Raw genomic sequence first — 25,918 nt, 5'->3', positions numbered from 1 at the left:
TTCTAGTTTCTGTGTGCTCAGTCCACTCTTATTTAGAGAAAACTAAAACAAGTGTTGACAATGAAGAGTTCATCTCAAACACTGTCTCTCCATAGGGATGTGCAATGGAATCTATTTGTATTTCTTTGAAAATCAGAATCTTTTTTACCTACAAGTCTTCTGAATAAATGTGCAGAACCCTCTATTTTAAGTTCCAATATATTTGTGAGCCATAATTGGGAGATGAACCTCTGCTGTAGGAAGTGGTTGTGGTACTGATGGGCTCCAAAAAGTGACATGAAGGACAAAGAAAATGTATTGGGGTATAGGGAGTTCTCTGTTACCAAAGAACCGATGGAACAAATAACCAGCTGACAGGTTACTCAGCTTTACATGTAAATATTTTGGCACACTCTTTACAAATGATAAATATCAATTTTGTGAGAGCATGAGGACATCTTTTGCAGGTAGGAGAATATACTAAAAGTGTGTGAGTGTGTGTCTGTAGTGGCACACAGCCTAACAGATACTCAAGAGGCTAAGAACAACAGTGGCAACAAGAACCCTAATATATGTTCTCAGAGTCCACAAACTGTCTTCATTTGTGTCTGGGCTACCTTGGTCTTTGCCTAGTAGTGTAAGGTCAAAATAACCCGATGATAATATAATTTCTGGCCACAGGTATCAGGACTAGAATAGAAAGGAAGAAAACATAGCAGTTTTAGCCATTTGGGAAGCAGAGCCTGATTTCCCAAGAACTCCAGCTGCCTGCTCCATTCCTGTCCTCTAAAGATTACCTTTAGATACAAGATGCCCTTCCTCATGTTGGTGGGGTTGCACAGTGGAAACTTAAAGATACATAAATGGAAAGAGAGGAGTAGAACTAAGTAGTTCTTACCCAAGAGGTAATTCTGAGGAAGCCAGTCCATGATTTTCACATTTGCTGACAATTTCACGTCTTTGGACCAATGAAAAGAATTACACTTCCATATCACCCCTTGAGACAGATGAGCAAAGGCACTGTTCATCTCCCTGAGAACTTCCTGGGACTGATAGATGCTTAAAACAGAGCCCAGGGCCACAAGGACAAAACCAGAGTCTCCAAATTTGGCAATGAAATTCTCAAATTCCTGGAGAGAGGTAAGAAAAGAAAGGAGGTGAACAAAGTTGTTCATCAAAGCCTAGATCGCCATGGAATGAAACTGCTTTTTGCTGAATACAAAACTCCTATCTGTGCCTAGAGCTCACTGTCTGGAAAAGTTTCTCCTATCTCCTGGACAGCTCAGTGCCCTCTGCACTCTGCTCATCCGTTGTGTCTGATGATATTGAAGTCATTTCTCTGAGACCTCAAGACACATATCCTACCATACAAACACGTTCAATAATCACAAATGAATGTGAAGACAGCTGTAGGTGTCCAGCCACCACCACAATAGTCCAAGTTGCCCTTGAGGAGCTCAGAGCATAATATAGCACCAACATCTAGATTCAGGACTTACATGTATAACAATGTTTTATAGAAGAGCAGGGTCGAGGTGGTAGAAATCTCTTTCTTTATTGAAAACATGACCCCAGTACCTCATCCCTCATTCTAGGTGTGGGGAGATATGGTCATATCAGAGTGTTCCAATGCCAGACCAGAGGTGCTAGTGCCTGGGAGAGTGCCAGCTCCTGTCCTAGCCCAGCAAGAGGCAGCATATCTTCTGGAGGCTGAGGTAGATGCTGGGGAAATGTTTCTATTATCGTCTCCTTCGTATGCTTATTAGCCATCTGTCTGTCTTCTGTGTTGAGGGGTTAGCCCATTTTTAAATTATTGGTCTTCTCAAATTGAAGGCTAATGGAAGGGAGGGCGATGAGAGGAATGGGGTGACTGGGTGATGGACATTAAGGAAGGTATGTGCTATGGTGAGTGCTATTAATTGTGTAAGACTGATGAATCACAGACCTGTACCCCTAAAACAAATAACACATTATATGTTAATGTTAAAAAATTAAAAATAATAATAATAAATAAAAAAATAATGTGCCAGAGGTTAGCATAAAACAATATTAATCTATTAAAAATTCAATGATAAGAAAATAGCATTCTTGTCAGTTATGGATAAAAAGGGAAAATAAAACCTCCATTATTTCTGAATTTAAAAAATTATTGTTTTTTTTTTTACTGTTAAATTCTAGTGTTCTTGTATACTGTGTATATTTGTGTGTATAAAATGCTTACTTGTGTATTTGAATAACTGTTTTTAAAGATTATGGAAGAAACGTATTGCAATGAGCACTGGGTATTATATGCAAACAATGAATCATGGAACACTACATCAAGAACTAATGAAGGGGGCGCCTGGGTGGCTCAGTGGGTTAAAGTCTCTGCCTTTCGCTCAGGTCATGATCCCAGTGTCCTGGGATCAAGCCCCACATTGGGCTCTCTACTCAGTGGGGAGCCTGCTTCCTCCTCTCTCTCTCTGCCTGCCTCTCTGCCTACTTGTGATCTCTGTCTGTCAAATAAATAAATAAAATCTTAAAAAAAAAAAAACTAATGAAGTACTGTGTGGTGACTAACATAACACAATAAAATTTTTAAAAATGAGAATATATTGTGTCCAAATAGGATTTATCCGGGGATGCAAAGGTGGTTAACCATTCAGAAATCAGTAACTGTAATCTTACTAATAAACTACTAAAGCAGGGGAAAAAATGAAAGATAAGTCTCTTCTAAATAATTCCTCTTGTTCTTGTTCTTGTGGCTCCTCTTTTTATTCTCTTGACAGTGCCTATCCAGAATGGAAATTTCAATTTCAGCTTCACACACTTATCAAATTCTTTTTCTTTATAGAATACAACTTGGGTTTTGCAATTTAAAAGTTTTCACCAAACCCTATTTCATCTACATTTTCTCTGATATCACATTCTAAAAGATTTATACATTATCATTTGCTATTTATATTTAGGTCTGTGGTCTATTGGAGTTAATTTTCTTGAAGTATGTATGATCTGGGTCTAATTGTGTCTGTGTATGTGTGTGTATGTGCAGATATCCATTTTTCCTGCACAATTTTTTGAAAGTCTGTGTTTTCTCTATACAATTGTCCTTAATTCTTTTTTTTTTTTTTTTAAATATTTTATTTATTTATTTATTTGTCAGAGAGAGAGGAGCGAGAGTGAGCACAGGCAGACAGAGTGGCAGGTAGAGGCAGAGGGAGAAGCAGGCTCCCTGCCAAGCAAGGAGCCCGATGCGGGACTCGATCCCAGGACGCTGGGATCATGACCTGGGCTGAAGGCAGCCGCCCAACCAACTGAGCCACCCAGGCTGTGAATCATCAGTTTACTAAATTTACGTGGGTCTATTTTTGGATTCTTTATTGTGTTATATTGACTCTTTCCCGATTCTTCTGTCAATATCATTCCATCTTTATTATTGTAGCTTTATAATAAGTAATCAAGTTGGTAATGTCAGCCCTCCAACTTTGTTCTTCATCTTCAATATTGGGTTGGCGCTTAAGGATTTGGGTTCTCCATGATAATTTTAGTATCATTGCATTATTATCTACAAAATAAGTTGGTGAGATTTTTATTGTGATTGCATTGAATGTATTGATCAATTTAGAGAGAACTAAATACTTGAAAATATTGACTCTTCCTATCTATGAACATGGACTTTCTCTCCACTTACTTAGGTCTTTGATTTCCTTCATTAGAACTTTGTAGTTTTCCATATATGGATTTTGTACATATTTTTTTTAGGTTTATTCCCAAAGTCACAATTTTGGTGATGCTAACATAAATGGTATAGTGTTTTTAATTTCTCATTCTTCTGTGAATTGTTTATATGTAAGACTGTTTTTATACATTAAACTTGTATCTTGTGACATTGCACTAATTGCTTACTAAGGTTACAGGAATTTTTATGTCTTTTCTTTTTCCACTTTTTGTATTGGACCATCATGTCATCTGTGAACAAAAGCAGTTTTATTGATCCCTTCCTAATCTATATGCTTATTATTCCTTTTTCTATTATTTACCTAAGACCTCCAGTATGAGGCAAAGAGGAGCTTGTAAGAGGACATTCTTATCTTTCCTTTCATTTTCTATATAATGCCCTTTGATACAGAGCAGGTTTTAATCCTGATGAAGTCCTATTTATCTATTTTTTCCATTGTTACTCATGCTTTCCATGTCACATCTACAAATTCATTACCAAATATAAGTCCATGCAGATTTACGCCTTTCCTTTCTTCTGAGATTTTTCGGCTCTTAATTCTTTATTTAGGCCATTGATCCATTTTGAGTTAATTTCAGTATGTGGTCTGAGGAAGCCTGAAATACATTCTCTTCCATGTGAAAATCCAGTAGGATCAACATTATTTGCTAAAGAGACTATTCTTTCCTTCTTTGAATGGTTTTGGCACCCTTGTCAAAAATGAATTGGTCACAGATGTATGAGTCATTGAACTATGTTCTTTTTCATGTTCTTTTGGCAATTCAGGGTCTCTTAACGTTAACATATGAATTTGAAAATTGGCTTTTTCATTTCTATAAAAAGAAGAGGCCATTGAGCCATTGATAAGGATTAGATCCAATCTGTAGATCACTTTGAGTAGTAGTGTTCTCTTAACAACATTAAGTATCACAATCTATGGTCTGGAGATGTCCTTCTATTTATTTAGGTCTCCCAGAATTTCTTTCAGCAAATTTGTGGTGTCTGTGTACATGTCTTTCAACTCCTCAGTTTAATTGGATCCTGTTGTAAATGGAATAGTTTACTTAATTTCATTTACAGATTGCTCATAGCTGCTGTATGGAAACACAACTCATAATTGCACATTGATATTTTCCCATGCAACTTTGCTGGATTCATTTATTACATCCAGTAGTTTCTTTCTGGGGTATGAATTCTTTGGGATTTTCTCCAAAGAGAATTACATCATATGAAAATCAAACTATTTCTACATTGTCCAATTTGAGTGCCTTTCTTCTCCTTTTCTTGTCTACTTGCTCTGTCAAGGGCATATTTGAATAGCAGTGATGGGAGGGCATCTCAGACCACTGATCTTAAGCAGCACAATTGCAGTTTATCATAATGAATGTTATGCAGATAGGGTCCCCTAGACTTTTTATCATGTTCAAGAAGTACCTTTCTACCCCTAGCTCTGTGAGTATTTTTATCATGAAAAGGAGTTAGTTTTGTCAAAAATCTTTTCTGCACCTCTTGACATGATTTTTTCTCTTCCCTTCATTCTAATGGCATGTTGTATTACATTGAGTGATTTTGTTATTTTATAAAATATCCTTATCTCCTGCAAAGGTATGACATAGTCTGTTTTGTGTGATATTAATTAGTATATAACCACCTCTAGATTATTCTTAAGAAGTTCTGATTTAATCCTCTAAAAATGAGTGTTAATACACTTTTGTCGATTCTTCAAAACATTCATTTCTTCTTCCTCTGCATTGTTTGGTTGTCCCCAGCTCACAGTCTTTACTCTCTCTGTCCTATCTATTTTGACTCCATCCAACACTACACCAAAGATCTACCAGCCAAGAGACCATTTAAAATCAGCTTTGCTGACTTTTGATAATTATAAAATTAATATAAATATATTACTTAAAATTGAAAAGAGTAGAGCATGACATCAGAATAAGAAGCTCCATGCTCTCACCCCCCAAAAGAAATATTAAAAATACATATATTTAAAGAACTGAAGATGAACTCTACCCCAGGCAAATGTGTAACCAGTCTCACTGAATACAGCAAATAGCTTTGAAAACACCGTCTGATCAGAATCCCTACCCCCAGCATTGGATATTCACAAGAATAAGAATAAAATCGACCCTCACCTTACACCATACAAAAAACTCAACTCAAAATGGATTAAAGATTTAAATGTAAGACATGAAACTACAAAGCTCTTAGAAGAAAACATAGGGGAAAACTTTCATGGCATTGGTCTTAACAATGATTTCAATGATATAACACAATGCAAAAGAAAATGAAATATCAAATTCAAAATGAACAAACACCAGAAAAAACAACAACCGTAAAACCAACTAGGACTACATTAAACTAAACTAAAAAGCTTCTGCATAGTAAAAGAAAAAAATCAACAGAGTAACAGACAACCTACAGAATAGAAAATACCTACAAACTATTCCTGATAAGAGATTAATCTCTAAAATGAATGGGAAAGGCCTACAACTCCATAGCAAAAAATTTTAAAAATCTTATAACCCCATAATAAATAGGCTAAGGACTGAAATAGACACGCGTCAAAAGACAACATGCAAATGGCAAACAGATATATGAAAAAATGCTCATCAACACTAGTCATCAGGGAAATACAAATCAATGCCACAGTGAGATATGAATTCACACCTCTTTGTATGGTTTTAATAAAAAACAGAAGACATGTGTTGAGGATATGGAGAAAAAAACAACTGTCATATACTGTTGTTAGGAATGAAAAATGGTGAAGGCACTATGGAAAACAGTATGGAAATTCCCCCCCAAAATTAAAAATAGAAACACCATATGATGGAGCAATCTGATTGTCTTTCTATACCCAAGAGAATGAAAATAAAGATATCAAAGAGATATCTGCATTCCCATTTTTATTGATGCATTATTCACAATAGCCTAGACATGGTAACAAACAGAATATACATTCAAAAGATGACTGGGTAAAGAAACTGTGATATATATATATACACATATATAATATGTATATATATAATGGAATACTACTTACTGCTTACCCTTCAAGGAGGAAATTTTCCAATATGAGAAAATGAATCTTAGGGAAAATATGCTAAGTGGCATAAGCCAGAAGAGCAAATACTGCATGAATTAACTTATAGAAAGCATCAAATATAGTCACATTTTAGAATCAAAAGTAGGAGTTGGTTTCTAAGGGTGGGAGAGGGAAAAGGGTAGTTGTTATTCCATGGAGGAAGAGTTTCAGGTAAGCAAGATGAATAATATCTTACAGATGTGAGGTACACATGATCCCTATAGTAAATAATTATGTTTTGTACTTTTAAAAATTTGATAAGGGTGTAGAACTCATATTAAGTGCTTTTACCACAATAAAATCAAATTTGAAATAGAATCAAATACAAAAATTAGACTAGAAAAAAATAAAAATAAATATGTATTTATAGTAAAATATAAAATAAAATAAAAATATATATCTTCATTGTTGTCATTCTCACACTACATCACTCCCAGTTCCTACTGACAGGGGAGACACCAGTTCTGCACCGAAGAGCTCTCCATGAAGTCCATATTGAGAGCTAAGGTTTCACTTACTTGTGGTACTGGTTTAACAGGTCTCGCCATTAAGCCTCCAACATACACAGTGTTGGGAAGTAGAGGCCGAGCAAACTCAAGGGCAAAGTCAGAGTTAACAAACCACAGCTCTGCTTTCCTTAGAAGATGAGACAGAACTGGCCTTGAACCTTCTGGAAAATGTTCCTTGATGGTGTTGTCAAATATAGACTGGACTTGCCATTGCTTCATGGAAAACACAAAGAACCTCAACAAATTCTTCAGTCTGCCCCAGAAGTCCATGTGGTCAGTTAGCAAGGAATGGAATACTGGAACATAAGACACAGGGCTTGGTAGCCCAAGGTCCAAAGGGCTAAACTGGGTGGGAAGAATTGCCACAAATGGCTTCCCAAGCTTCTCAGCAACCAGGAAAGAACAGAAGTCAAATGCTTCAACGAATATCAGGTCAAAGTTCTCATTTTTCAATATCACCTCTCTTGAGCAAATCACTACATCGGATTCCCATTTGTTCCATTAACTTGAAAAATTTGTCAGGTGTTTCCCTGTAAAAAAAAAAAAAAATTAATGGCAAATATTCATTGGAGCTGTAATTTCATAAAGCTTAGGAGAATCTTTGGCTCAAAGAAAATATCCTGGGTAAGTAAGATCATATCTGGCATCAGCCCACATAATTTACCAGTATCTAGTGAATACTCTGCTCTCATCATTCTGTTCTGGGTGTTTCTGTTTCCTAAAATGTTCTCACTTCCTCCCCTCCCCTTTCTCTGGCCAATCCATATGTATGCACTAGTAAAGTTAATTCATGGTCTTTCTAGTTCGTCTTTTTGTTTGGGTTTAATTAGTTCTTTTTAAGGTCATTCTACATTGAAAATATTCTCTGTCACTAGTAGATCAGAGTCCCACGTCTAGTTGATGCATTCTGTGATGTTCTGTTGAAGTTAATTTGTTTCATTTGTTCTAATCTATCTCTTCCTACCTAAAAAGATTAACATTTTTAAACAAACAAAAATAAAAGCCTATTTGAAGCTAATTATTATCCTTCCATTTCATGCCAGCTGGAGTATTCACAAAAGTTCATGCTAAAATTTTACCACTGTCTGTTAAGACTCTTGTCTATAGCACCATTCCAGGAATTATTCTCTCTATGTTTTTCCATCAGTGTCTACAAGGAATATGAACTTTTTTTATACAGCATATGGGTGATAGATGAGAATATACTTGATGAGAGGTTACAGACCAGGTGCTTTGGAGACCCATGGGCCTCCTAGTTGAATGAAGGACTGAGAGAACCAAGGCCCAGCAAACCTGTAACCTGTGCACATTCTACCCTACCAGCCCCCATAGGTGAGAGCTTATTAGCAATATACAGATATACATGGGATTTAAAATCACCTTCATGTGACAATGGATGATTAGTTGAAATTATTCTCTATTACATTATAAAAGATTTTATATAAAGAAATATTGGTTAATATTGTTGAAAATTCAAAATATGAAGTACAAATTCTTCAAAAGTAGAGCATTAATCATATTGGAAATTAAGTTACTCCACTTAAGAAATATAGAAAACTGCTGTGCTTCACATATTATACCATATCTAACATGTGTGCAAAACTTGTCTCTACAATAATACAGTGAGGGACAAGAGACAAGACATATAATTTTTAAATATGTGAGTAACAACACAAGATGAAATAGACAAAGTTTCAAATGAGAACTTTAGATCAGATCTCTTATAGATGAGAGAATTTGGTCTTCTAGTCTGACTAAGGAAAAGGGATTTATGGAAAAAGGCAGATTTTAGAATCACCTTGTAGCAAGTAAAATTTCTATGGAAAGAAGGGAAATAGAGATGAGGCCACTGTATTAACCCAGCAGGAATGGACTTATGCCTTTTCCCTATAACATGATAAGTGACAACTTTCTATATTTCTCAGGTAATGAAAACATCTCTCAGGTTACTCACTCACTTTGTATCACCAAGATATTTTGTTTTACAAATGAGTTTAAAAGATAGTGGTTCAAAGTATTAAAAAAACAATATTCAGGGGTGCCTGGGTGGCTCAGTGGGTTAAGCCTCTGCCTTTGGCTTTGGTCATGATCTCAGGGTCCTGGAATCGAGTCCCACATCAGGTTCTCTACTCAGCTGAGAGCCTGCTCCCCACCCCCACCTGCTTCTCTGCCTACTTATAATCTCTCTCTCTCCCTCTTTCTCTCTCTCGGTCAAATACATAAAGAAATCTTTTTAAAAAAACAATATTCATAAGCATTTTTCTATTCTTGAATTTATGTGAGGGTAAGGGAGGATAAATAAGTATTACATGGTGGGTCTCACTTGCCTAGCAACAATGAGAAATTTAAGTTGTCTAAACCACCTTCTTTGTTGTAGAGTATGGAAACAAATATCCAGGTGAAATGTTGCCTGGAAGATCCAGAAGGAATCCTCACTATATGGAAATACATACATGTTTGTATTTCCCATACTATATGGAAATACATATGTTTGCAGTGGAATAGCAACAGTACAAAGACTGAATGATTGGCAGTGCAAAACTCATCTACTCCATCCATCCACTGCCACCATCATTGATCTCCCCATCTATGCATTCATCCGTCTATACATGCAAGTATCCATGCATGCAACCATTCATTTCTATCACTAAAGTGGCAAGTGTTTCATTCAGAGAATAAAAGAAATTACCTGCCACGCAAAGCTTCTGTCACAAAGAAATCAAAAAGTTTCTTAAATTCTTTTCTATGATCTTCAGATGGAAGCCAACTGATAACTTTGTACGAAATGTTTCTCTTTTCTAAAAAAAAATAATTAAAAATAAAAATAAAACACCAATAAGAAAATGTTTAATGATACCATACAACCCTTATTAACAATGACATGATGATATCATGTTTGTTTACTCCAAGGATTGTATATATATTCAAATGTTTGCTTTTTGAACTTTGGTTTGGTTTGGTTTTTCGCTTTCTCATTTCTTCAATCATGCAACCTGCTAAATTTTATTGAGAACCATACAATGATACAGTCACTTTTACTCATTTTAAAGTAAGAGAAGTTTCTGTTTAAAGTTTGCACTTAAAGGTGTAACTAGTCACCATTTTATAGGTGAGAAAAGAGTACCAGATAATTGGTCCAGAGTGTACATATAGTGAATGGTAAACGTCATATCTAGGTACATATTGTATCCCAGCTTCCCAGGCATTTCCATCTATAAAAATAAATCATTTTAATTAAAATTAAAAGTGATATATTCTTTCAAAAAACCAGCTTCTAGTTTCATTGATACATTCTACTGTATCTCTGGTTTCTACCTCATCGATCTCAGCTCTAGTCTTGATTATTTCCCTTCTTATGTGTGGAGTTGGTTTGATTTGTTGTTGATTCTCCAGTCCTTTAAGGTGTAGAGACAGCTGCTGTGTTCTGGATTTTTCAATTTTTTTGAGGGAGGCTTGGATGGCTATGTATTTCTCCCTTAGGACCACCTTTGCTGTATCCCATAGGTTTTGGATCGAAGTGTCTTCATTGTCATTGGTTTCCATGAATTGTTTCAGTTCTTCCTTGATCTCCTGGTTGATCCAAGCATTCTTAAGCAAGGTGGTCTTTAGCTTCCAGGTGTTTGAGTTCCTTCTGAACTTTTCCTTGTGGTTGAGCTCCAGTTTCAAAGCATTGTGATCTGAGAATATGCAGGGAATAATCTCGGTCTTTTGGTATCGGTTGAGTCCTGATTTGTGACCCAGTATGTGGTCTATTCTTTTTTTTTTTTTAAAGATTTTATTTATTTACTTGAGAGAGAGAGAGAGTGAGAGAGAGAGAGAGTATGAGCAAGGAGAAGGTCAGAGGAAGAAGCAGACTCCCCATGGAGCTGGGAGCCTGATGCAGGACTCGATCCCAGGACTCCAGGATCATGACCTGAGCCGAAAGCAGTCGTCCAACCAACTGAGCCACCCAGGCGCCCTATGTGGTCTATTCTTGAGAAGGTTCCATGTGCACTTGAGAAGAATGAGTATTCTGTTGTTTTAGGGTGGAATGTTCTGTATATATCTATGAGGTTCATCTGGTCCAATGTGTCATTCAATGCTCTTGTTTCTTTATTGATTTTCTGCTTCGATGATCTGTCTATTTCTGAGAGAGGCATGTTAAGATCTCCAACGATTAGTGTATTCATATCAATATGACTCTTTATCTTGATTAACAGTTTTCCTATGTAATTGGCTGCTTCCATATTAGGGGCATAGATATTTACAATTGTTAGATCATCTTGGTGGATAGTCCCTTTAAGAATGATGTAGTGTTCTTCTGGATCTCTGACTACAATCTTTAGTTTAAAATCTAATTTGTCTGATATGAGAATCACTACCCCAGCCTTCTTTTGAGGCCCATTGGCATGAAAGATGCTTTTCCATCGCTTCACTTTCAGTCTGGGTGGATCTTTAGGTTCAAAATGGGTCTCTTGTAGACAACATATGGATGGGTCCTGTTGTTTTATCCAGTCTGCAACCCAGTGCTGTTTTATGGGCACATTTAGGCCATTCACATTGAAGGTGATTATTGATAGATACGTTTTTATTGACATCGTGTTACCTTTGAAGTCTTTCCTTCTGTAGATTGTCTCTATATTTCTGTTCAATGCTATTCTTGGGCTTTTTCCTCCTTTAAAGAAGCTACCTTAATATTTCCTGCAGTATCAGCTTGGTGGTTGCCTAGTCTTTTAAGCCTTGCTGGTCCTGGAAACTCTTTATCTCTCCATCCATTTTGAATGTCAGTCTTTGTGGATAAAGTATTCTTGGCTGCATGTTCTTCTCATTCAGTGCCCTGAATATATCTTGCCAGCCCTTTCTGGCTTGCCAGGTCTCTGTGGACAGGTCTGACGTTATTCTGATGGGCTTTCCTCTGTACGTAAGGATCTTCTTTGTCCTAGCTGCTTTCAAGGGGTTCCTTCTACAATTATAATTCTTCATTCTTACTATTAGGTGTCTCAAGGACTTTCGAGAATCTGTAACCTTGGGGGGAAACCTTTCAGCCCCTAGTACATGAATGCTGGTTCCATTCACGAGATTTGGAAAATTTTCATGAAGAACTTGTTCCACTATATCTTCTGGACTTCTTTCTTTCTCCTCCCCTTCAGGGATTCCAATAATTCTGACATTAGAACGTTTCATGGCATCATTTATTTCCCTGATTCTGTTTTTGTGGATTCTAAGCTGGTTGTTCCAGGCTTCCTCCTGATCCTTTCTCTCTATCTGTTTGTCCTCCAGATCACTAATTCTGTCTTCTGTCTCAGTTACTCTAGCGTTGAGAGAATTTAGATTAGATTGGAACTCATTGAGAGCATTGTGAAGCTCATCCCTGGTAGCTTTCAGCTCTTCCCTAATATTGAAAACATGATCTCTGGTCGTTTTCAGTTCGCCCCTAATCAATTCCGTTTGGTCACCCATGGATTTCTCCAACCTAGCTATTGCTTGGATAATTGCTAGCCTGAATTCTCTTTCTGACATATTGTCTATGTTGATAACCATTAGCTCTGTTGCAGAAGGTCCATCCTCTGTATTTTTCTTCTGTTGGGCATTCCTCCTCCTAGTCATTTTGGTGAGAGATGGCTGAATGGGTGTAGCTGGGTGTATCGACTGTGGTGCTGTCCAGGTGCACCCTCGAATGCTTCTGAGCAATCAGGGTTGCCCACCCAAATGAGAGGAAAAAGAAAAGGAAAAGAAAAAAGAGAGGGAGAGAGACAGGAAAGAAAGGTGAGATAAAAGAGAAGGTTCAGCCCAAATGGGCCCCAAGGTAAGATTTATGAAGTATACAAAGAGACACAGACAAACAAAAAGACTGATAAAAGTATATGACAAGAGAGAAAAATAATATATATATATTTCTGCATATATATATATTTCTGCATATATATATGCATATATATATATATGCAAATAAAGGAAGAACTTCGTCAAAAAAAACCCCGAGTGTAAGATTTATATACTATCAGGACAAACACAAAAACACAGAAATACTGGTGGGAAAAAAAGGTGGGAGAGTGGTTGTAAATTCTCAGTGTGGGTGAGGAAGTTTGTTTTGATTCTTCCTGGATGTATCTTGATATCTTTGTTAAAGTACTCAACTTTCCTAAGATAAGGGGGGATTAGGAATTGGTTTACCTATAGGGGTGGCAATCATTGGGGAAAAGGGATTACCTTGAAGTTTAACTCTATATGAATATTAGAAAATAAAAAATTAAAAAAGGAATAAACTAGACGAAACTAAACTAAAATTAAAAAAAAAGAAATTTTAAAAATAGAAATGCAAAAGGAAAACACAGGTGTATTTGAAAGAATCAATAAGATTGATAAACCATTGGTGTCACTAATCCAAAAGAAAAGAGAGAAAGCTCAAATACATAAAATTATGAATAAAAAGGGAGAGATCACAACGAACACCAAGGAAGTAGAAACAATCATCAGAAGTTATTATCAACAGTTATATGCCAATAAGCTAAGCAACCTAGATGAAATAGATGCATTCCTGGAAAACTATAAATTCCCAAAATTGAACCAGGAAGAAATTGACAACTTGAATAGACCGATATCTAGTAACAAGATTGAAGTGGTGATCAAAAACCTCCCAAAAAACAAGAGCCCAGGACCTGACGGATTCCCTGGGGAATTCTACCAAACTTTCAAAGAAGAAATAACACCTATTCTCCTGAAGCTGTTTCAAAAAATTGAAGCAGAAGGAAAACTTCCTGACTCTTTCTATGAAGCCAGCATTACCCTGATCCCCAAACCAGGCAAAGACCCTACCAAAAAGGAGAATTTCAGACCAATATCACTGATGAATATGGATGCTAGGATTCTCAACAAGATACTAGCAAACAGGATCCAACAGCACATTAATTAAAAAGATTATCCACCATGACCAGGTGGGATTCATCCCTGGGCTACAAGGATGGTTCAACATTTGCAAATCACTCAATGTGATACAAAAAATTAATAAGAGAAGAGAGAAGAACCACATGGTCCTCTCAATTGATGCAGAAAAAGCATTTGACAAAATCCAGCATCCGTTCCTGATTAAAATGCTTCAACGTATAGGGATAGAGGGAACATTCCTGAACTTCATCAAATCTATCTATGAAAGACCCACAGCAAATATCATCCTCAATGGGAAAAAGCTTGCGTCCTTCTCGTTGAGATCAGGAACACAACAAGGATGCCCACTTTCACCATTCTTGTTCAAAATAGTATTAGAAGTCCTAGCAACAGCAATCAGACAACAAAGAGAAATAAAAGGTATCCAAATTGGTAATGAAGAAGTCAAACTCTCTCTCTTTACAGATGACATGATTCTTTATATGGAAAACCCAAAAGACTCCATCCCCAAACTACTAGAACTCATACAATTCAGCAACGTGACAGGATACAAAGTCAATGTACAGAAATCAGTGGCTTTCTTATACACTAACAATGAAAATACAGAAAGGGAAATTAGAGAATCGATTCCATTTACTATAGCACCAAGAACCATAAGATACCTGGGAATAAACCTAACCAAAGAGGTAAAGGATCTGTACTCAAGGAACTACAGAACACTCATGAAAGAAATTGAAGAAGACACAAAAAGATGGAAGACCATTCCATGCTCATTGATTGGAAGAATAAACATTATTAAAATGTCTATACTACCTAGAGCAATCTATACTTTTAATGCTATTCTGATCAAAATTCCACTGGTATTCTTTAAAGAGCTGGAGCAAATAACCCTAAAACTTGTACGGAATCAGAAGAGACCCTGAATCGCTAAGGAAATGTTGAAAAACAAAAATAAAATGGGGGGCATCACGTTACCTGATTTCAAGCTTTACTACATAGCTGTGATCACCAAGACAGCATGTTACTGGCATAAAAACAGACACATAGACCAGTGGAACAGAGTAGAGAGCCCAGATATGGACCCTCAACTCTATGGTCAATTAAATTTTGACAAAACAGGAAAAAATATACAGTGGAAAGAAGACAGTCTCTTCAATAAATGGTGCTAGGAAAGCTGGGCAGCTATATGTAGAAGAATGAAACTCGACCATTCTCTTACACCATACACAAAGATAAACTCAAAATGGATAAAAGACCTCAACGTGAGACAGGAATCCATCAGAATTCTAGAGGAGAACATATCTTCGATATCAGCCACAGCAACTTCTTTCAAGATATATCTCCAAAGGCAAAGGAAACAAAAGTGAAGATGAACTTTTGGGACTTCATCAAAATCAAAAGCTTCTGCACAGCCAAGGAAACAGTCAAGAAAACAAAAAGGCAACCCACGGAATGGGAGAAGATATTTGCAAATGACAGTACAGACAAAAGGTTAATATCCAGGATCTATAATGAACTCCTCAAACTCAACACACACAAAACAGACAATCCTATCAAAAAATGGGCAGAAGATGTGGACAGACACTTCTCTAATAAAGACATACAAATGCTATCAGACACATGAAAAAATGTTCATCATCATTAGCCCTCAGGGAGATTCAAATTAAAACCACATTGAGATATCACCATACACCAGTTAGGATGGCCAAAATTTTCAAGACAGGAAACAACATGTGTTGGAGAGGATGTGGAGAAAGGGGAACCCTTTTACACTGTTGGTGGGAATGCAAGTTGGTGCAGCCTCTTTGGAGAACAGTGTGGAGATTCCTCAAGAAATTAAAAATAGAACTTCCCTATGATCCTGCCATTGCACTCCTAGGTATTTACCCCAAAGATACAGATGTAGTGAAAAGAAGGGCCATCTGTACCCCAATGTTTATAGCAGCAATGGCCACAGTCGCCAAATTGTGGAAAGAACCAAGATGCCCTTCAAAAGACGAATGGATAAGGAAGATGTGATCCATATACACTATGGAGTATTATGCCTCCATCAGAAAGGACGAATACCCAACTTTTGTAGCAACATGGACGGGACTGGAAGAGATTATGCTGAGTGAAATAAGTCAAGCAGACACAGTAAATTATCATATGGTTTTACTTATTTGTGGAGGATAACAAATAGCATGGAGGACATGGGGAGTTAGAGAGGAGAAGGGAGTTGAGGGAAATTGAAAGGGGAGGTGAACCATGAGAGACTATGGACTCTGAAAAACGATCTGAGGGTTTTGAAGGGACAGGGTGTGGGAGGTCAGGGTACCAGGTGGTGGGTATTGGAGAGGACACGGATTGCATGGAGCACTGGGTGTGGTGCAAAAATAATGAATACTGGTATGCTGAAAATAAAAAATAAATTTTAAAAAAAAGTGATAGTGTATATATACACTATGGAGTATTATGCCTCCATCAGAAAGGATGAATACCCAACTTTTGTAGCAACATGGACGGGACTGGAAGAGATTATGCTGAGTGAAATAAGTCAAGCAGAGAGAGTCAATTATCATATGGTTTCACTTATTTGTGGAGCATAACAAATAGCATGGAGGACAAGGGGCGTTAGAGAGGAGTAGGGAATTTGGGTAAATTGGAAGGGGAGGTGAACCATGAGAGACTATGGACCCTGAAAAACAATCTGAGGGGTTTGAAGTGTCAGGGGGGTGGGAGGTTGGGGTGCCAGGTGGTGGGTATTATAGAGGGCACAGCTTGAATGGAGCACTGGGTGTGGTGAAAAAATAATGAATACTGTTTTTCTGAAAATAAATAAATTGAGAGAAAAAAAAAAAAGATGCACCAAAGACAAACTTGAATCATCTTGGTTAATACTTGGGGAAAAAAACAGATATGAGAGCTCACCAAATTTATTGAAGTATATCTGTTCTCTTGGGAGTTACAAAATATTAGAAGACAATTGTACATGCCCTGTCTTAACTACTGGGATTAAATATCTCATAGTCATAAGACCCATTGGTTAAGTTATTTATAGCAGCTATTGTTGCTCTTATGTAACAAGTCATAAAATAAAATTAAGGTTTTAGCACTAACAGCATGACAAAAAAAATAACTCATTGGATCTGCCAAATATATTAAAACTGTTAATACTATCAAATATATCTTGAGTGTCTTCGAGGATTAAATCCCATTAAAAAGTGTTAATTAACAAAAAAGTGTTTATTAAAAAAGAAGTGATTTCCCCATTGGTTCTCCATTTAATAGCCTAATTTAGACTATTCTTAAACCTGAATGAATAGTGCCTCTCAGTGGACTGCTATAACTTGACTGCCAATGTCATCATATTAGGGCTTCCATTTCCAAGATTACTGAAATTGCTGACTTATCTAAGTACTAATAGATACCTTACATGCATAGATTTGGCAGCATCTTCTGTTCAATTCCTATTCAGCAAGGTCTCAGCTGCAGTGTCTCCTCACCTCATCTTGGCCGGATACAAATCATCTGTAACTAGCTTGTCATGGACTACCTCAACAGAACTGCTCATAAGCTTAGCTGGCAAGATCTTAACCACATTCAACTTTCTCCAGAAACACATGAAAAATATTGCATTGAGAACAACCTCCTTTTGAGATATTCATTGACCACAGTCATTCAGGACACAAATATTCACACAGGAGCTCACAAGAGGGATGTACTGCTGCCCTACACAAAGCACAAGCCACAAGCACACCTCAGTTGAATTCCTGCAAAGAATTATTTGTTAGTTCATGGTCTTTCCATCCCTGGCACTGTCAAACACCTATTACGGTTCCATTTCCAGCATAAGAACATAAGGAGCTTTCCTGTATGTATATATTCATGTACAAATTCAACTATGTGAAAAGAGAGAATAGGTCAAAAGACAGTGGGGAGGTTTCTGCTAAGATGGTGGAGAACCAGGAATCTATTTCCTGACCCAGACCAAAAATTCCACTGACAGAATTTGTCTGAAACAACTATTTGGGAACTCTGCAGTCAATTGATGGTTTCCAACTACCAGGGGAAGTCTTTAACTGTAAATTGCAGATAATTTCAGTCAATCTCAGCCCTTTTCACAGTAGCAACTACCAATTCACCACCCCTCAGTCTCTAAGAAGAAAGCTGTATAAATGTCTTCATAGAGCAGCTTGTATGCAGGTTTCAAGAGCCTGAGTGGGCAAAAATGACCTTCTTCAAACATCAAGTATCTAAGCTCTGATTGCTGATTGCTGCTTCTGAGCACAGATGTACAGACAAAAAAGTTAAAGGCAACATTTTTGCATAACACTTTATTGTTGCACCCACATCCTTCTCTGGCTGAATGGACTTCAAGGGGTCTTAAAAGACTGATATCCCCCTTTTCCCTTAATTTTTCTCATTTTCTCCTTTTGGGAGGGAAACATTAAAGACTGGGGCATTGTAAAACAACTACATATACCAGGAAAATTAGAAGTGTCCACTCCAAAAGTTCATTTTTGCTTTTGTTTCCTTTGCCTTTGATGACATATCCTGAGAGAAGTTGCTGTGGTCGATGTCAAAGAAGTTACTGCCTATGTTCTCCTTGAGAATTTTGATAGATTCCTCATAGTGATTTTGATAGACCTCACGTTGAGGTCTTTTATCCATTTTGAGTTTATCTTGTGTATCTTGTCAGAGAATGGTCTAGTTTCATTCTTCTACACATAGGTGTCCAATTTTCCCAACACCATTTATTGAAGAGACTGTCTTTTTTCCAATGTATATTTTTTCCTGCTTTGTCAAAGATTATTTGACCATAGAGTTGCTGGTCCATATCTGGGCTCTCTGCTCTGTTCCACTGGTCTATGTGTCTGTTTTTGTGCCAGTGCCATGCTGTCCTGGTGATCACAGCTTTGTAGTAATGCTAGAAATCAGGCAACATGATGCCTCCAGTTTTGTTTTTCTTTTTCAACATTTCCTTAGCAATTTGGTGTCTCTTCTGGTTCCATACAAATTTTAGGATTGTTTGTTCCAGCTCTTTGAAAAATGCTGGTGGTATTTTGATTGGGATTTGAAAGTATAGATTGCTCTAGGCAGTATAGACATTTTAACAATGTTTATTCTTCTGATCCATGAGCATGGAATGCTCTTCCATATTTTTGTGTCTTCTTCAATTTTTTCCATGAGTGTTCTATAGTTCCTCAACTACAGATCCTACAGCTCAAATGGAATTGATTCTGTAATTCCCCTTTTTGTATTTTCATTGTTAGTGTATAAGAAAGCAACTGATTTCTGTACATTGATTTTGTACCCTGCCACATTACTGAATTGCTGTATGAGTTCCAGTAGTTTGGGGGGTGGAGTTTTTTTGGGTTTTCCATATAAAGTATCATGTCATCTGTGAAGACAGAAAGTTTGACTTCTTCATTGCCAATTTGAATACATTTATTTCTTTTTTGTTGTCTGATTGCTGTTGCTAGGACTTCTAGTACTATGTTGAAAAACAGTGGTGAGTGGGCATCCTTATCATGTTCCTGATCTCAAAGGGAAGCCTGTCAGCTTTTCCCCACTGAGGATGATATTCACTGTGGGTTTTTCATACATAGATTTTATGAAGTTGAGGAATGTTCCCTCTACCCCTATACTTTGAATTGTTTTAATTAGGAACAGATGCTGTATCTTGTCAAATGTTTTTTCTGCATCAATTGAGAGGACCATGTGGTTCTTCTCTCTTCTCTTATTGATTTGTTCTATCACATTGATTGATTTGTGAAAGTTGAACCACGCTTGCATCCCATGGATAAATCCCACCTGGTATGGTGGATAATCTTTTTAAAGTACTGTTGGATCCTATTATCTAGGATCTTGTTGAGAATCTTAGCATCCATATTCATCAGGTTTATTGGTCTCAAATTCTCCCTTTTGGTGGGGTCTTTGCCTGGTTTGGGGATCAGGGTAATGCTGTCTTCATAAAAAGAGTCTGGAAGTTTTCCTTCTGTTTCTATTTTTTGAAACAGCTTCAGGAGAATAGGTACTTCTTCTTTGAATGTTTGATAGAATTCTCCAGGAAATCTGTCAGGTCCTGGGCTCTTGTTTTGGGGGAGGTTTTTGATCACTGCTTCAATCTCATTACTATATATTGGTTTATTCAGGTTGTCAATTTCTTCCTGATTCAGTTTTGGAAGTTTATAGGTTTCCAGGAATGCATCCATTTCATCTAGGTTGCTCAACTTATTGGCATATAACTTTTGATAATAATTTCTGATGACTGTTTCTATGTCCTTGGTGTTAGTCATGATCTCTCCCTTTTCATTCATAATTTCATTAATTTGGGTCCTCTCTCTTTTCTTTTGGATTAGATTGGCCAAAAGTTTATTGATCTTATTTTAAAAATAGAAAAAGAAAAAAAAAAAGAGTGTGTCCACTCACACCCAGGAAAAGGCTCAGAAAAGACCTAAGAATACCAGTTTACACCTCACATTGATCCTTACCACAAAGGCAGCCTAGAACAATTTTTAAAAATGAACAAAATTAACTACAAAAATCCGCAAACCCTAAAGAAAGAAGGAGAGTCTCACCTCCAGATATAGCACATTGTCAGATTCACATGGTCAGTTTTCAACAAAATTTACAAGACATACCAAGAAACAAAAATCTAAGGCTTATTCAGAGGAAAAAAACAAATCAACAAAAACTGTCCCTGAGAAAGACTTAATGGCAGATATACTAGATGATGACTTTAAATAAGTGCCTTAAAACTTCTCAGAGAACTAAAGGAAGATGTGGAGAAGGCCAAGGAAAAAGTGAACACCAAGTAGAAATGTCAATAAAGGCATAGAAAATCTAAAAAGAAACCAGAAACAAAATCTAGAACTGAAAAGTGCAATAAATGAAACGAAATTTTCACAAGAGGGTGTCATGGCAGATTTGAGCAAGTGGAAGAAATAATGCATGAACCTGAAGATAAGACAATGGAAATGATCAAGTGTGAAGAACAGGAAGTTAAAAGTTTGAAAAAAAGAACACGGCCTAAGTGACAAACATAAGCATTGTGGATGCTCACAAGGAAAAGAGAGAAAGAAAGGGAGGATAGAGAGAACATTTTAAGTAATAATGGCTAAAGACCACCCAAATGGATGAAAGATAGGAGTATAAGCATTCAGGAACAAACTCCAAGGAAAATGAACTCAGATGCTCACATCAGGACACATCATAATCAAAATTTAGAATGATAAATAGAGAATATTAAAAGCAGCAAGAAAAAAGTGACTCATCATATACAAGTGCTTGTCAATGAGATTATCAATAGATTTCTAATCAGAAATTTTGGAGGCAAAAAAAAAAAAAAATTGGAATCCAGAAGGCAGTGGCCCAATATATTCAAAATGCTAAAAGAAGGTGTGCCCAGGTGGCTCAGTGGGTTAATTTTCCAATTCTTAGCTTCAGATAAGGTCACAATCTCAGGGCTGTGAAAGTGAGACCTGTGTCAGGCTCCATGCACAGTGAGGAGTCTGTTTGAGAGTCTCTACCACTTCCTCTCCCTCTGCCCCTCCCCTCACCCACAGTCTCTCCTTCTCCCTTTCTCAAATAAAACAATATCATTTTTTTTAAATGCTAAAAGAAAAGAAAATCAACAACAAAAAAATCTTATATTCAGCAAAACTGCCCATCAAAAGTCGGGGAGAATTAGACAGTCCAAGTTAAACAAACTAAGGGAATTGGTTTCCACTAGACCCATCCTGGGAGAAATACTCAACGAAGTTCTCCAGGGAGAAATGAAAGGACACAAGATAGTAACCAAAGGTGTATGAAGAAATAAAGGCTTTAAAAAGGTAAATGAGGGATGCCTGGGTGGCTCAGTGGGTTAAAGCCTCTGCCTTCGGCTCAGGTCATGATCCCAGCGTCCTGGGATCGAGCCCCACATTGGGGTCTCTGTTCAGCAGGGAGCCTGCTTCCTCCTCTCTCTCTGCCTGACTCTCTGCCTACTTGTGATCTCTGTCTGTCAAATAAATAAATAAAATCTTGGGAAAAAAAAAAAGGTAAATGAATGGACAATTATAAAAGTTACTGTTATTGTAACAATGGCTTGTAACTACCTTTTTATTTTCTACATGTTTTGAGATTAGTACATTAAAAAAAATAGTTTAAAAACTACTACCATTATTTGGACTTTGTAACTTAATTGATGTCTTACTAGGTGCATATATATTTATAATTGTTATATCTTATTGCTGTATTGAACCTTTTATTAATATATACTGTTTTTCCTTGTCTCTTGTAATCTTTTTTGATTTAAAATCTATTGTGTTTGGTATTTGGTTATCTGCTTTTGTTTTCTTTTGGTTATTACATAACCAAAAATAATAACCAAAATTTTTGTTATTAATTTTCTACATAATTTAAGAGACTAATACATTTAAATTAATGACAGATTGTTTTGGGGGACACACAATGCATAAAAATGTTATTTTATGACATCAACTAATGAAAAAGGTTGGGGTTGAAGGTATACAGGACCAGCATGTTTGAATGTTATTAAGCTGGTATAAATTAAAACTTGGGTGTCACAGATTTAGAAGGTTAAGTGAAATCCCCATTGTAATCACACATATGAAGTAGCTGTAGAATATAAACAAAAGAGAATGAAAAAAATAATTTAATGTTTTTCAAGGAATAAACTAAACACAAAAGAAAGTGATACAGAAAGTGAGGGACAAAGAAGATATAAAGCATATAGCAAACAAATAGTAAAAAGACAGAATTAAATCTCTCCTTGTCAGTAATTACATTAAATGTACATGAATTAAATTCTCCAGTCAAAAGACAGAATGACAGAATGGATAAAAACAGGTGATCCAATTGTAATATCTTCATATTGTGACAGATGGTGGCTAGACTTGTGGTGAGCATAGCATAACATATACAGTTGTCAAACCACTATGTTGCACACCTGAAACTAATGTAATGGTGTGTACCACTATAGTTCAATAAGAATAACACTTTAAAAATTAAAAATGATATGTGATTAACAACAGGGGCAAGAAAGTATGGGGTGTATGGAAACTTCCTGTACTACCTTCACAACTTTTCTATAAACCTAAAATTTTTCCAAAATGAAATGCATTGAAAAAATAAAAACACCACAAACACACACACAAAGAAAAGCATAACCCAACCATATTCTGTCTACAAGAGATTCACTTTAGATATACAGATGGACTGAAAGGGAAATTATGAAAAAAGATATTTCATGCATGTAATAACCAAAAGAAAACAGAGACAGATAACCAAATATCAAATACAATAGATTTTAAGTCAAAAAGATTATAAGAGACAAGAAAAAACAGTATATTAATAAAAGGTTCAATACAGCAAGATGATATAACAATTATAAACATATATGCACCTAGTAAGATATCATCAAAATGTCTAGATCAAAAACTGACAGAACTGAAGGAGCAATAGTTCTATAATAATCATTGGAGATTTCATACTCCACTCTAAATAATGGATAAAATATCAAGAAAGAAGATCAAAAAGTAAATAGAAGACTTAGGCAGATTGATCCAGTAAAGACATTCAGAATACTTTACCCAATAAGAATGGCAAACACATTCTTCTCAAGGGCACATCGGACATTTTCCAGCAGAGACCATATGTTAAGCCACCAGTATATCTCAATAGATTTTAAAAGATAGATATCATACAACATACTTTTTCTGATTGCAACAAGTTGAAGTTAGAAATCAACAGAAGGAAAATCAAAAAATTCATAAATTATGGAAATTAAACATCTTTTATTTAAGCAATGTATCCAAAGGAAATCATAAAATACTTAGAGACAAATGAAACGGAAAATACAACATACCAAAACTTAGGGAATACACCAAAAGCAGTACTTGGAAATTTAAAGCTGTAAATGCCTATATTAAAAAAGAAAGTTCTCAAAAAAAATTCTCAAATCAATAACCTATTCTGCCACCTTAAGACACTGGGGAAAGTGTACTAAACCTAAAATAAACAGATGTTAGAATTAATTAAGATAAGGAGAAAAATAATTATTAATTTAATTAATAATTTATTGATTTAATTTTAGCTAATTTATTGTGATTAATTTATTAATTTAATTTATTAATGAAATTAATAATATTTTAAATATGTTTAATTATATTTAAATTACATTTAAATATATTATTACAAAAATTATAAAATTATGTATTGTATGTTATATATGATTAATATATTATAAAATTATTAAAATCATAGTAGTGTAATTATTTGATTATATTTAAATATAAAATAATTAAATAATAATATTCAATAAAATTTAAAAATATGAAAGCAATGAAACCAAAGCGAGTACTTTGAAAAGATCAAGAAAATTCACAAATAAGACAGAAAGAAGCAAATTATTAGAATGTAAAATGAAAGAAGGAGCACTACTAGTGACCACACAGAAATATAAAGGACTATAAAAGAATTCTATGAATTTTAGATGTAATAAATTAGAAAACAGATGCTATAGACAAACTCTTAGAAAGACATAAACTACCAAAGTTAATTTAAGAAGAAATAGACATTCTGAATAGACTTATAAAGAGTAGATGCTGCCCCATTTAGGTAAATTTCAGAGTTTACTGATCAATAATAATGTATGGAGGTTTCCTTAAAATGAAATGACACTCAATTACAGAGATGAAATATGCAGATATGGCATTGTGGAGGCAAGGTCTACACAGCCTAATAAGGTTTCCAGCACTTAACATAAAACACATACACACATTTTTTCCTATCTTTTCAATATGACTAGATTAAAAAAGATTTTGTGCTAAGCAGTGCTATACAAAAGACATTGTCTATCTTTTCCTGGGATAAAGAAGTATAATAATTACAAAAAAAATACTTGGGATTAAATAACCTCCTCCATAAAGAAGCATGGTGACATTGCCATGATCCTGAAGAAGCTGAGATACCCGATCCACCAGTACATAATGGCTTCCCACCTAGAAGCAATACAAAATTTCATTTTTGTAAAGGTGAGAACAGAGAGTCTGAAATTGATATTGGGGATTGGGAAACCCAGGGTAAGGCAGCAGAGAGCTCATGGTCAGTAGAAGAAAATGAGTTTCTTTTGGATAAGCCTCCAACCAGATACCCACATTCCTTCTAACAAAATCTTGACATGTAGCAATCTTAATGTGAAAGATTCCCTTTTGAAATTCAAGGTGTCTATGTCAGTGTGATGAGCTTCTCTATGTTTAGGCCTGAAGGAGTTCCTTAACCTCAGTATATCCTACAATTTAGGCAGGCTTTATGAAGGTACTGGGTCCTAAAGAAGTAACTATTTGGTCGAAATTTTGGCACAGTGCTATGTGTCTGGGTTTCTAAGGGAATAACAATCAGAGCTATTTCTGGAATCCTTCTCTCTGGAATTTATGTTAACATGGAAGCCAGAAACATGGGAACATGAATATCAGTCCAAGAGCCATGGAAGCAGAAGGGGATTACAGACATTTCTCAGAGCCAAAATCCTTCAGATTCAAATATATTTGACAGGAGGTTCTTCAGTTGGGGCCTGCATCTTGCTAAACATCAAATTAAAGCATTCAGGATAACGATGGGTCCTTGGAGTGGATCTGCAGGATCCTCTGTGCAAGAGAGATGGGGACATCACCCAACCAAAGAAAATCCTGGGATCCTAAGGAAACAGAAACGTGATCACCTGCGGAGGTACAGGTTCTGTCACACTAATGTCTAAAACCATGTGATATCACAGAACATTTTTCTTGAATTTAT

At 36.0% G+C, this 25,918-nt stretch overlaps 1 protein-coding gene across 1 annotated transcript in view; it reads right to left on the bottom strand.

Moving 5' to 3' along the window:
* LOC122902265 (UDP-glucuronosyltransferase 3A1-like) overlaps window positions 1–25,918 on the bottom strand; it is a 29,707-nt gene that overhangs the window by 2,236 nt on the left and 1,553 nt on the right. The window contains 5 exon segments of the mRNA XM_044241521.1: window positions 878–1,109; window positions 7,283–7,727; window positions 7,729–7,803; window positions 9,963–10,071; window positions 25,026–25,125. Coding sequence (XP_044097456.1) covers window positions 878–1,109; window positions 7,283–7,727; window positions 7,729–7,803; window positions 9,963–10,071; window positions 25,026–25,125 — 961 coding nt within the window.

The sequence above is a fragment of the Neovison vison genome, chromosome 1, assembly GCF_020171115.1.
Source record: "Neovison vison isolate M4711 chromosome 1, ASM_NN_V1, whole genome shotgun sequence".
NCBI lineage: Eukaryota > Metazoa > Chordata > Mammalia > Carnivora > Mustelidae > Neogale > Neogale vison.
This window is presented reverse-complemented; position numbering and strand designations above follow the sequence as displayed.